Source organism: Neoarius graeffei, chromosome 14 (genome assembly GCF_027579695.1).
Source record: "Neoarius graeffei isolate fNeoGra1 chromosome 14, fNeoGra1.pri, whole genome shotgun sequence".
Taxonomy (NCBI): Eukaryota; Metazoa; Chordata; class Actinopteri; order Siluriformes; family Ariidae; genus Neoarius; species Neoarius graeffei.
In genome coordinates, this window is record NC_083582.1 from 40,553,893 (window position 1) to 40,568,250 (window position 14,358).

At 41.9% G+C, this 14,358-nt stretch overlaps 1 protein-coding gene across 1 annotated transcript in view; it reads left to right on the forward strand.

Annotated features, from left to right (window-relative positions):
* The window catches only part of LOC132897695 (glucagon-like peptide 2 receptor), a 37,474-nt gene extending 23,729 nt beyond the window's left edge, over nucleotides 1–13,745 (forward strand). Inside the window, exons 10-13 of the mRNA XM_060938923.1 lie at nucleotides 4,489–4,577; nucleotides 4,674–4,812; nucleotides 4,896–4,937; nucleotides 13,413–13,745. Of these exons, the coding sequence (XP_060794906.1) occupies nucleotides 4,489–4,577; nucleotides 4,674–4,812; nucleotides 4,896–4,937; nucleotides 13,413–13,745 (603 nt within the window). The remainder of the gene's footprint in view (nucleotides 1–4,488; nucleotides 4,578–4,673; nucleotides 4,813–4,895; nucleotides 4,938–13,412) is intronic.
* Nucleotides 13,746–14,358: the final 613 nt, after the last annotated feature.

Genomic DNA, 14,358 nt, shown 5'->3' on the forward strand with positions numbered 1-14,358 from the left:
CAGTTCGTACTGGAAAAACCAGCTGTATTTTGGTTCCAGCTGGGAACCAACTTTTCAGGTTCTGAACCAATTTATTTTTGGTCAAAATGCTCTGAACAGTTCAAAATTTGGTGAATGAACAAGAACAGAACCTGTTCCTTGTTGATCAAAAAAGGTAACAGAAAGACCCCAGTTAGCCATGAGGTTTGAACCCAGAACCTTCTTGCTGTGAGGCAACAGTGCTAAGCACTACACCACCGTGCCGCCCCATCTTCTATATCTTTGCAATAAATTACCTCCATCATTCAGTATTCAAAGTATTCCTCAATTAACTTGTTTTTGATCATCATACATCCTTATTTTATTTTTTCCTTTCTTACTTTTTGAATAAAAACCCTTTTTGTATCACTACCCTTCTAATGCACAACACGGGTCAAAAACGACCTGCATTCATTTTCCAGGTTATTTCATGTATGGGGGCGGCACGGTGGTGTAGTGGTTAGCGCTGTCGCCTCACAGCAAGAAGGTCCGGGTTCGAGCCCCGTGGCTGGCGAGGGCCTTTCTGTGTGGAGTTTGCATGTTCTCCCCGTGTCCGCGTGGGTTTCCTCCGGGTGCTCCGGTTTCCCCCACAGTCCAAAGACATGCAGGTTAGGTTAACTGGTGGCTCTAAATTGACCGTAGGTGTGAATGTGAGTGTGAATGGTTGTCTGTGTCTATGTGTCAGCCCTGTGATGACCTGGCGACTTGTCCAGGGTGTACCCCGCCTTTCGCCCGTAGTCAGCTGGGATAGGCTCCAGCTTGCCTGCGACCCTGTAGAACAGGATAAAGCGGCTAGAGATAATGAGATGAGATGAGATGAGATTTCATGTATCGCTGAGTGTTTCTATGATATACTTTTGAAATAAATTCATTTTGTCATTTACTTTTCCAAATACTGTATGCAGTAAATATCTTTTTTTTGTTGTTTAGCACAAATCATCATTTTTATTTTTCCTTTCTTAAGTTATGAACAAGCAAAGCTTTTGTAATTCTACATCAAGTTTACACACATGGGTCAGAAACGACCCGCATGCATTTACTACAGCGTTTGGTGGGAACTGTGAATTGTGCTTGTGTCAGACATTTCACAGCTCAGCACAGCGCCCTTTGCCCATCTCATACATGGAAGTAATGTTTTTCAATTGTTCTAACATTACCTTAGAAAAAAATTGATTATGTTTAGGTTACCTTGAGAGTGAGTAGATTACTTGTCAGAAAGTTACAAGTAATTACTATTATCTACCTAGCTGTTGACATATTCTACTTTAGTTAGTTAATTTTATTGTAGTTGGCTTAGCTAACTACATAGTTAATAAATAAATAACTGGCCCCATTCACTGCTAAAGTAATTACTTGAAGCAAATTATTATTATAGTATTAAGACATTTCATTTTAAATCACACTTGGATGACCCATGTGTACTAATATAAAAAGTATTTTTGTTCATAAAGTAGGAAAGAAAAAATTAAATGATTTGTAGTAATTAAAAACAAGATATTTAAAGAATACTTGGAATATTCAATCATAAAATAAATTGATTTCAAAAGATAGAGCAAAAAAAAGCTCAGTCACCATGAAATAACCTGGAAAATGAATGCGGCTCATTTTTGACCCATGTTGTGCATTAGAAGGGGTGTGTATATGTTTTGCATCAAAGGGTTAACTGGGTTCTCTTTATCTACTTTTAGGACTTCTGTGAAAATCTGATGATGTTTTAGGTCATATTTATGCAGAAATATAGAAAATTCTAAAGGGTTCACAAACTTTCAAGCACCACTGTGTACTGCTTATCTATCAGGGTCGTCCATCAATCCCAGCTGACTGGGAAGTTAAGTCCCAGGCATATTTAAGTATGGTTTGACCTAAACTGGAATATGCTAAATGCGCATGGAATCCGTATGCTAAAAAGAACATAAATAAAGTTGAAATGATTCAACATTGTGGAGCAAGATTCGTTTATAATGACTACTCTCGGTACAGTTATGTATCGTCCATGTTGGAAAATCTTGGATGAGACACCCTAGAGCAATGCAGACTGATGAGACAAGCCACTATGTTCTACAAGATCCAACAAAACCTCGTTGGCATCTAGTTTCCTGGTGAAGTAACCAAGCTAAACAGAACATTTAGATTACCTAACAGTTTTCCCTACAGGCAATTACAATGTGATAATAATATTTACAAATTTTCTTTTTATCCTAGGACCATAATTATTCATTTACCATCATTACCTACTTCTGTTGATCGGTTTAGGAACCTTGCAAAATCCTCATACAGTAATACTCATCTCATCTCATTATCTCTAGCCATTTTATCCTGTTCTACAGGGTCGCAGGCAAGCTGGAGCCTATCCCAGCTGACTACGGGCGAAAGGCGGGGTACTCCCTGGACAAGTCGCCAGGTCATCACAGGGCTGACACATAGACACAGACAACCATTCACACTCACATTCACACCTACGGTCAATTTAGAGCCACCAGTTAACCTAACCTGCATGTCTTTGGACTGTGGGGGAAACCAGAGCACCCGGAGGAAACCCACGCTGACACGGGGAGAACATGCAAACTCCGCACAGAAAGGCCCTCACCAGCCACGGGGCTTGAACCTGGACCTTCTTGCTGTGAGGCGACAGCGCTAACCACTACACCACCATGCCGCCTCAATTAATACTATGGTTTAAATTTATATTATAAATTATGATCATCTAGATTTTAGGGCAGCACGGTGGTGTAGTGGTTAGTGCTGTTGCCTCACATCAAGAATGTCCGGGTTCGGCGAGGGCCTTTCTGTGCGGAGTTTGCATGTTGTCCACGTGGGTTTCCTCCGGGTGCTCCGGTTTCCCCCACAGTCCAAAGACATGCAGGTTAGGTTAACTGGTGACTCTAAAGTGAGTGTGAATGGTTGTCTATGTGTCAGCCCTGTGATGACCTGGCGACTTGTCCAGGGTGTACCCCGCCTTTCGCCCATAGTCAGCTGGGATAGGCTCCAGCTTGCCTGTGACCCTGTAGAACAGGATAAAGCGGCTAGAGATAATGAGATGATCGACTATTTATTATTGTATAAATCTTGTACATTATGTGCATACGGGGTTCACCCGGGGCAGGTCGCCAATATCGCAGGGCTAACACTCACACTAATGGGAAATTGAGAGTTGCCAGTTGACCTAATCCGCATGTCTTTGGACTGTGGGAGGAAACCCACACAAGCACAGGGAAAACATGCAAACTCCGCACATACACCTTTTCAACCAACAAAGAACAGGTTCTTGAACCAGTTCTGTTCAGGATTCTTTGAACCTTGGTGCAGTGAACCAGCTCACGTTTTCACCAGTTTTGAGCAGAATCATTGTAATCAAGGATGTGTCATGAACGGAGGGCGCTGCACAATGTACAATGAGAGTAAACAGCAGTAACAAGGTGGTGGTGCACCTTGATTACCTGCAAGCTTTTGTTCTGTTATTGCAGATATTTGTTTTCAGTCCATTTGTATTCTGAAGATGTACAGTATCCTTTTCTGTTGCGTTCTTCATTGCTGCATTCTGCTTCCTCTGCAAACTAATGACATGCCCACTGATGTCAACGCAGTTCGTACTGGAAAAACCAGCTGTATTTTGGTTCCAGCTGGGAACCAACTTTTCAGGTTCTGAACCAATTTATTTTTGGTCAAAATGCTCTGAACAGTTCAAAATTTGGTGAATGAACAAGAACAGAACCTGTTCCTTGTTGATCAAAAAAGGTAACAGAAAGACCCCAGTTAGCCATGAGGTTTGAACCCAGAACCTTCTTGCTGTGAGGCAACAGTGCTAAGCACTACACCACACGCAAAAAAATACATCATTCTTTAATAAATAAAAAAGTTAGCATTCGCAACTTGATCTGGTGTAAGAAGAATAAAGCACTTCAGGATGTGCTGTTGTAGAAAATCTACTTTAATGTGTTAACAGTAACTCTATTTCATGCTTCATCATCACATCATGATTATTGAGAAGAAGAACAACTTTATTTATCACACGTACACTTAAGCACAGTGAAATTCCTCTCTGCATTTAACCCATCTGAAGCAGTAAATACACACACACATACCCAGAGCAGTGGGCAGCTATGCTACAGTACCCGGGGAGCAGTTGGGGGTTAGATGCCTTACTCAAGGGCACTTCAGCCCAAGGCCACCCCGTGTTAACCTAACTGCATGTCTTTGAACTGTGGAGGAAACCCACGCAGACATGGGGATAACATGCAAACTCTACACAGAAAGGCCTCGTCGGCCACTGGGCTCAAACCCAGAACCTTCTTGCTGTGAGGCAACAGTGCTAACCACTACACCACCATGCCGCCCTATTATTTTTCCCATAATAGCATGCCTCAGACCTCCCTTAGTATTTTGAAATCATGATTAATGGCTCTGACGGGATATGGGATGAGTACATTAGACAAAGTTATTCTGGTCCTGAAATGCTCCTTTGTTTTTCAGGTTATTTTCTGTATATTTCTCAGGATCATAAGTCTCCTGCTGTCAAAATTAAAAGCTGACCAACTCAGGTTTACCGACTACAGAAACAGGTTGGTATGTGTTTGCATAGCCTGGCATAACTCCAAGATCTCAATGTATATTACACAGAGCTTCTGATTATTGTTTTCTTTTTTCCCCCTTTGCAGTTTAGCGAGAGCAACACTGGTGTTAATTCCATTGCTTGGGATCCATGAAGTAGTATTCATGATACTCATAGATGAAACCATTGAGGAAAGATATCAGTACGTGCGAAATTTCATCAATTTAACCCTGAGCTCTTTCCAGGTAATAACTTGTTGGTTGTCGTTGTCATCCTAGTCAGTCATCCTTATCAGTAATCGGGCTAATGATTGAATTTCTTTCACTAGGGATTCTTGGTTGCTGTTCTATACTGTTTTGCCAATGGAGAGGTAAGCCAGCGTAGCTCATTTTTAGAATATGTGGAGTTTTAGCAAGCACACATCACGAGAACATTTTTAAAATTGCTTTTGTCTCATTAATTTGTTCTGGATTTCGAGACTTCCTGGAGATGCCATTGTTAATTTCACGATGGAAGGTAATATCTATGACTCATGAGTGACCTCTAGTGGCGAGAAAAGTGATTATTTGAGGTCTGGATAACTCATCTCATCTCATCCCATCTCATTATCTCTAGCCGCTTTATCCTGTTCTACAGGGTCGCAGGCAAGCTGGAGCCTATCCCAGCTGACTACGGGCGAAAGGCGGGGTACACCCTGGACAAGTTGCCAGGTCATCACAGGGCTGACACATAGACACAGACAACCATTCACACTCACACCTACAGTCAATTTAGAGTCACCAGTTAACCTAACCTGCATGTCTTTGGACTGTGGGGGAAACCGGAGCACCCGGAGGAAACCCACGCGGACACGGGGAGAATATGCAAACTCCACACAGAAAGGCCCTCGCTGGCCACGGGGCTCAAACCCAGACCTTTTTGCTGTGAGGCGACAGCGCTAACCACTACACCACCGTGCCGCCCCAGCATTATTATTATTATTATTATTATTAGTAGTAGTAGTAGTATTATCTACAGTATATTGCCATAAAGGAAAAAAATAGCAATGAGAATGAACAGGCTAATTCACTGACACACGTACTGTACATTCAATGTATAAAAAAGATCCCAAACTACAAAGCGGAACTGGCAACCCTGTAAGAGTGTGTATAAGTGAAGAGATTTGTTCTGTATTGGAGTGAGAGGTAGGATGCCATGTGTATACGGGTCTGTCTCAGAAACTGGGTACTGTGGGGGTGCCCCACTAAATATACTCACAGTCAATAAACTATATGGTTTTGAATGGTGATGTTGGTTTTAATTTGAAATAAAATGAAAAAAATAATACAGATAAAACTAAATCTTTGATGTGAATATTCAGAATTTGGCAAAAATTCTGCAAATTGTGGAAAAATGGCTGCTTGATTTGGGACATGATACAACCCCGATTCCAAAAAAGTTGGGACAAAGTACAAATTGTAAATAAAAACGGAATGCAATAATTTACAAATCTCAAAAACTGATATTGTATTCACAATAGAACGTAGACAACATATCAAATGTCGAAAGTGAGACATTTTGAAATTTCATGCCAAATATTGGCTCATTTGAAATTTCATGACAGCAATACATCTCAAAAAAGTTGGGACAGGGGCAATAAGAGGCTGGAAAAGTTAAAGGTACAAAAAAGGAACAGCTGGAGGACCAAATTGCAACTTATTAGGTCAATTGGCAATAGGTCATTAACATGACTGGGTATAAAAAGAGCATCTTGGAGTGGCAGCGGCTCTCAGAAGTAAAGATGGGAAGAGGATCACCAATCCCCCTAATTCTGCGCCGACAAATAGTGGAGCAATATCAGAAAGGAGTTCGACAGTGTAAAATTGCAAAGAGTTTGAACATATCATCATCTACAGTGCATAATATCATCAAAAGATTCAGAGAATCTGGAAGAATCTCTGTGCGTAGGGGTCAAGGCCGGAAAACCATACCGGGTGCCCGTGATCTTCGGGCCCTTAGACGGCACTGCATCACATACAGGCATGCTTCTGTATTGGAAATCACAAAATGGGCTCAGGAATAGTTCCAGAGAACATTATCTGTGAACACAATTCACCGTGCCATCCGCTGTTGCCAGCTAAAACTCTATAGTTCAAAGAAGAAGCCGTATCTAAACATGATCCAGAAGCTCAGACGTCTTCTCTGGGCCAAGGCTCATTTAAAATGGACTGTGGCAAAGTGGAAAACTGTTCTGTGGTCAGACGAATCAAAATTTGAAGTTCTTTATGGAAATCAGGGACGCCGTGTCATTCGGACTAAAGAGGAGAAGGACGACCCAAGTTGTTATCAGCGCTCAGTTCAGAAGCCTGCATCTCTGATGGTATGGGGTTGCATTAGTGCGTGTGGCATGGGCACCTTACACATCTGGAAAGACACCATCAATGCTGAAAGGTACATCCAGGTTCTAGAGCAACATATGCTCCCATCCAGACGACGTCTCTTTCAGGGAAGACCTTGAATTTTCCAACATGACGATGCCAAACCACATACTGCATCAATTACAGCATCATGGCTGCGTAGAAGAAGGGTCCGGGTACTGAACTGGCCAGCCTGCAGTCCAGATCTTTCACCCATAGAAAACATTTGGCGCATCATAAAACGGAAGAAACAACAAAAAAGACCTAAGACAGTTGAGCAACTAGAATCCTACATTAGACAAGAATGGGTTAACATTCCTATCCCTAAACTTGAGCAACTTGTCTCCTCAGTCCCCAGACGTTTACAGACTGTTGTAAAGAGAAAAGGGGATGTCTCACAGTGGTAAACATGGCCTTGTCCTAACTTTTTTGAGATGTGTTGTTGTCATGAAATTTAAAATCACCTAATTTTTCTCTTTAAATGATACATTTTCTCAGTTTAAACATTTGATATGTCATCTATGTTCTATTCTGAATAAAATATGGAATTTTGAAACTTCCACATCATTGCATTCCATTTTTATTTACAATTTGTACTTAGTCCCAACTTTTTTGGAATCGGGGTTGTAAATGGTTGACTACATGGCATTCCCTTAAAAAGGTTGTCGTCCACTGAAAAGTCTACAGTTATCACTAATTGTATTTTAAGTTGTAACTTTATACACCTAAGGATTGGTGCGCTCACAGAATAATCATAACCGTAATAAAACATCATGCAAAATATTTGATCACCGTCGTAACTCCATTTTCCGCAGACCCAAAACCAATACGATCGTGTGTTTTGATCTAAACGGAAAGCCTCAGGGTCAAGGTCACTACCTCACCAAAAGTAGCAACTTAAAATCACTACGCCATATAAACATTTATTTATTTATAAATCTGCAATTTTGTTTTTTAAAACGAAAGCTGAAAGTTCGGTATAGAATATGTTTCTTACAGAATATGTTCCGATGGTAGCTGGTCTTGTATGAATTTCTGAGCTATAAAATGAGTTGTGGTCTTTTTTTTTTACCATAGTGTGTTATTTGTGTGCGGGGAAGGACACACATTAACAATTTGCATGTGTAGAATGGAATTTTCCACTCCAACAGTTAGAAGTTGATCGTGCTTCCATTTGCGGTCTCTCTGTTACGCGGGTGATCTGTTCGGACGTTATCACTGAAAAAGTGAGTTTTGACAGTTTTATTTTGTTTTAGTCTTGCAGTATAAGGCAATAGAATGTTTGTTTCTTTTTCATCTTGCTTTCATATTTCATAGTGTTTGCGTATTTTTGGCCAACATTTTGCAACCATGGTCAATTTAGATCAAACTTTTGATAGAATCTACGGCCAGTCATTTTGCCCCGCCCCCGACTCGCGCTCCGTCCGGTGCGGTAGTGATGTCCCGTTGCTCGCGCGCCGCAGCAGAGACCCGCGCGACCTTCAGCCGGTACAGTCGCTGTTCTTTTACCAGCGCCGTTATTCTCAGCTTTCCGGTGTGTTCTTGATTTTTCCATTGTGTCCCATTTCACCATATCAAATACCCAAAATGTATCATATTATTCATATTTAAGTGAATAATCAATTAAGTCATCATAACTTGGCATTTTTAACCCAAGCAATCAAAAAGAGGAAATTTATTCAATATTTTCACTCATCTGTGAAGGAGGGGCTTTAATTCTTCATGATGTAGTTATTTTATATGGAAATCAATTTTACAAAAGCATTAGAATTGTACTTTAAAAAAAAATCCACAGTGGAGGTCAGATAAAGCAAGATACTATCTTTATTCTTATTAAACATGACAAAAGAAACATTGAGCGTTAGGTAAATGAAAAAAAAAAAGTAAAATTAGAAAATTTATTTTTTGACCATAATGTCCCAAATGAGAGACCAGTTTCTGAGACGGACCCATATACTCAGCAGGCGTTTTATTAGGGTGAATACAGTACTCGTCATAGTCACAGTGAAGGTTGAAGAATAGAGAACCAGCATCAAACATCCATATATATTGAGAAATTAGTAGAAATGGACAAGGGGTAAAACCAGGAAACATAGAACGCAGAACTTGGAAAACAACACTCAGATCTATTGACGTGTGCTCATGATAAGACTTCATGATGAAGACAGTGGGGTATAAATGGACAAACTAATAAAAGGCAAATGGGTAATGGGTGACAGGCCAATGACAGGATGGGGTGGGGACCCAAATCAAACAAATGTAGCCTACATGTCAAAACAAACAAAAGCACATGGAGAATGAATGATCAGCCTAAGCAGTGCTGATAGCTGGAGGGGTTTTGTTGTTGTTGTTTAAAATTTTTAAATCAGAACAAACTTGCTTTTGCAAACAGAAACAATTTCAAAAGAATGCAAAGGTGATTTTCTTTCCAGTTAAAAAAATATATTTACTTTGAACAAGGTCATACTGGCTTGCTAACTACCTAGCAGAATAAAGTAACTAATGCCGCTTTTCCACTACAAACGCGGCTGAGCCGTGCCGTGCCGAGTCGAGCTGAGTCGGGCTGAGCGGGGCTGTTGGAGTTGCATTTCGACTACAACCGCGCTGAACCGCGCTGGCTGGAAGTGGGTGGACACATTGGGTGGAGTTAGCGAAAGTGGGTGGACGTCACGTGATGTCGTTAAGCAGCGCAAACAGTGACATCAGTGACAGTGGCGGAACAAGTCAGAGCCGGGCAGGGGCAAATGACCGGGCCCTTTATTGAAGCTTATCATAACATCATTTTAGGCTACAAAATGTCCGCAACTGTGGTGTTTACCAATTTCAACACTACCGGGTGCAACTATGTTATTTAGTACATCAAGTCCTTCAAACGAACATGTAACTCAGAAACAAAAAACATTAGGATACTGTACATGGCTCATAATAAAACATCAATAGCCTATACTGCGCACATTATTTGAAGGGCATATGAATGAGCGCTCAGAGGTTGCAACGGTGACAGGAAGAGTCAGAAATAAAAGGAGGGCGGTGCAAACCTCACTGAATGCACTGTGTTTACCAATTTCAACACTACGGGGTGCAACTATGTTATTTTGTACATTAAGTCCTTCAAACGAACATGTAACTCAGAAACAAAAAAACATTAGGCGACATACTGTACATGGCTCATAATAAAACATCAATAGCCTACTGCGCGCATTATTTGAAGGGCATACGGCGAGCCTTGCGCTCCGCGAACTCGTGCACGATGCTCTGTATGTCACTGATTCAGTGAGCTTTTAAGCGGTAGTCTCACGACCCGAATAGTAAACAATAAACATGGAGGACATGGAGTCGTTAGTGTTGCTGGTCTTGGTGCTGTGGCTTGTTGTCACCGACAACGCGGACAGATACTGGCAAGAGCGTATAGATGAGGCGAGGCGCATAAGGCTTCAGAAATTCTCGTAATTCGTAATTCTTCTTCTTCCGGGTTTGCGGTGTTTACAGATCCCAGCGCGCTCGCGGGGCGTGTGTGGGCATGTGAGGACACTCCTCCTCACCAATCAGTGCACAGGGGAGTGTCTGCTCACGCCCCCAACCTCACTCGGCACGGCTTGGCTCGCTTCAGCCCCACTCCAAAACGGTGCGAGTTTTAGGGGCTAAGCAGGGCTGAAACGAGCTGAGTCGTGCTGGTTTTTGGTAGTCGAAACGCGAGCCGTGTCGGGCTGAAGCGAGCTGAAGCGAGCTGAAGTGAGCTGAAAAAGGGTAGTGGAAAAGGGCCATTAGGCCCTGTCCACACGGCAACGGATTCAGGTGAATCTGAGGCTACATCCACACGACAACGGCAACGAGATTTTTTTTTTTAAATATCGCGTCCACATGGGCAACGGATCAGTAAAATATCAGGTTCATATGGCAATGCAACGCTTGCTGAAAATGATGCAATACACATGCCACACCTCTACGTGCGCTGTAAGACGGTCCCATCGGAGACACCAGAACAATAGAAGAAGTAGATGCATGCGCATAAACCCCTTCTTCTGTAGCGTCAGCCACATAAAGTTTTGATTATTAGTCAGTAGCGTAAAATAGTATCTATTGTCTAAGACACTTATTTATATTTCATATTAAAATGTCTATGTAAATTAATACATAGAAAGCCTGGCCAGGCGCTGAACGTTCTTCTGCCTTCACTTTAAGAGAAATTCAGGGTGAGCATGAGCCTAGGTTCTTCCCTGTCACTGTCACACGCGCACACCTTCTCACTCCCTGTCCTATGGCTATAGTCCTTTTAAATCACGTGCTCGTTTTTTGAATGGAGACGCGGAAAAAGGAATGAACGGGGGTAGATGGAGAGAGAAAGGAATGAACGGGGGTAGATGGAAGCCGGTATGCCAACATTCTGAGATCCTCCAGAATTCTTTAATGGTCCGGAATAAATTGAATGCTACACGTTGATGGATTACTTTGTTCTTCTACGCCCTTTTTGAGGAATGTATTGTCGGACTTAAACCAACATCTGAAGAGGTGAGATCGCTCCTTTTTTTTTCCTATGTTTGCTGGCGGGATTGTTTTTGTTTTTGGAAAGCGCACGGGCGGTGCGCGGTTTGGTACTGCTTCTGCAGTGTTTGGACTAAAGACTCTGCCCTAAGGGCTATTCTCTCACTCTCTCTCACTTTGCACCATTACACAATAAATATTCACAGTGAAAATATTTTGTAAGCGCGTTTCATGAACCAAGTTATAGGATTTGTTGACAACTCGCATCGAGTTCGTTACACTTCTACTCGGCGTGAAGCACTGACAGTCATGTGGTTGTGACGTCATTGTAAACAAATCCGTTCTACTCATCCAGACGACTTCGCAATGGCGCCGTTGCCAGATTTTTTCACTCTGGAACCCGTTCTCAAAAGATTTCGTTTTGGGGCACCCAAAACGCCAGTGCCATGTGGACGCCAGGCCGAAACGATAAACAATTTTATCAGGCCCTGTCCACACGGCAACATTTATCAGATTCACCTGAATCCGTTGCCGTGTGGACAGGGCCTGATAAAATTGTTTATCGTTTCGGCCTGGCGTCCACACAGCACTGGCGTTTTGGGTGCCCCAAAACGAAATCTTTTGAGAACGGGTTCCAGAGTGAAAAAATCTGGCAACGGCGCCGTTGCGAAGTCGTCTGGATGAGTAGAACGGATTTGTTTATGATGACATCACAAGCACATGACTGTCAGTGCTTCACGCCGGGTAGAAGTGTAACGAACTCGATGCGAGTTGTCAACAAATCCTATAACTTGGTTCATGAAATGCGCTTACAAAATATTTTCACTGTGAATATTTATTGTGTAATGGTGCAAAGTGAGAGAGAGAGAGAGAGAGAGAGAGAGAGAGAGAGAGAGAGAGAGAGAGAGAATAGCCCTTAAGGCAGAGTCTTTAGTCCAAACACTGCGGAAGCAGTACCAAACCGCACACCGCCCGTGCGCTTTCCAAAAACAAAAACAATCCCGCCAGCAAAAATAGGAAAAAAAAAGGAGCGATCTCACCTCTTCAGATGTTGGTTTAAGTCCGACAATACATTCCTCAAAAAGGGCATAGAAGAACAAAGTAATCCATCAACGTGTAGCATTCAATTTATTCCGGACCATTAAAGAATTCTGGAGGATATCAGAATGTTGGCGTACCGGCTTCCATCTACCCCCGTTCATTCCTCTTTCCGCATCTTTTGTTTTACGTTACTGACTAATAATCAAAACTTTATGTGGCTGACGCTACAAAAGAAGGGGTTTATGCGCATGCGTCTACTTCTATTGTTCTGGTGTCTCCGATGGGACCGTCTTACAGTGCACATAGTGGTGTGGCATGTGTATTGCATCATTTTCAGAAAGCGTTACGTTGCCATATGTACCTGAAATTTTACTGATCCGTTGCCCATGTGGACATGATATTTAAAAAAATAAAATCTCGTTGCCGTTATCGTGTGGATGTAGCCTAAGTTTCTTCTGTTATATACAGATTGAAGACTTGGCTCAATAAAACCCAATTTGAATGAATCTAATGTTCTATTCTTTTAAAATGTTAAGCATTGCTCCTGTTTACATCTATAAATTGATTTGTCCACCGTTTAAGCTCCAAATAAGCTCACGGTGCCTTTTGGATAGGTTTTGCTCTTGAAATCTACAGGCATATTGACTCAATTAACTGAAAAAAAATACTTGAGATAATCACATATTAAAGCACAACTTAAGATGCCAGTGGGTATCACCTCAAGAGAAAATGATGAGGGGAAGTCAGTGAAAGGCAAAAAAAATTTAAATTGAATGCAGCCTTAAAGTGATACTGGACATTACACAAAGTTAAAGCATTATACTATCATGTTACATTTTTCTGTGAGCCCTGTTCTTACTTTCAAGGTCCTTTTAATGGCAATGGTACTATTATATCTTGTTGAAACAATTTTCTTATATCTCCAGGTCCGTGCTGAGCTGAAGAACAGGTGGCAAGTGTTCGTCTTCAACCACTTGGAGGGTCACAACTGCTTTGCGTGCATGAACCCCAAATATTTATGGAAAAAGTCATGGAAGGGAGCAAGACATCCCTCGGATCACAGCGACTCATATGAAGAGCGAAGCCATGCCCCCACACAGACCCAGCTCACTCAGGTGACCATCCAATCAGGGGCAGAGTTGTCCTGTGGACAGTGTCCAGGTCTGAAGTTCTACACAAGGAAGAGTCTGTCCAGCAGTGATGGGGACATGACTTTGGGTGAGACCATGGAGGAGATATTGGAGTCGAGTCAGTTTTAACCTCCTCTTGGTTCTGATTCTTTCATGGACCAGAAGTGCTGGTGAATTTTTGTACAAACATTGTTGGGTAATACTCATACTCCATACACATTGTTTTTTGTTGTTGTTTTTTTTTACTGAGTATAGCCATACACTCCATCTAATTGCATTAGGTTTTTAGCAGCAGCAGACAGTCATCCCAGCATATTTACAGTAAAAAAAAAACTTCTGAAATGTTGTTGATGTCCTTATCATAGCCATTTTACAGAACAGATACTGTATACTTCTGTTTTAACAAATGATTCAATCTCATTGTCGCTGCCAAACCCAATCTGGGTTTGAGGTGAATTACGTTTGGTTGACTTGGCCAGAATTGCAGCAGAAGGGTGGTCAGTTCCTTTCTGCACACTCACACCTATGGGCAATTTAGAGTACCCAGTTAACCTGACTGCTTGTCTTTGGACTGTGAAGGAAACTCACACAGATGCTGGGGAGAACATTCAAGCTCCACACAGAAAGGTCCCCATTGGCCACTGGGCTTGTACCCAGAACCTTTTTGCTGTAAAGCGACAGTGCTAACCACTACACCACTATACTGCCCCGTGACTCAATCTCAGCTTCAGTTATATTTCAG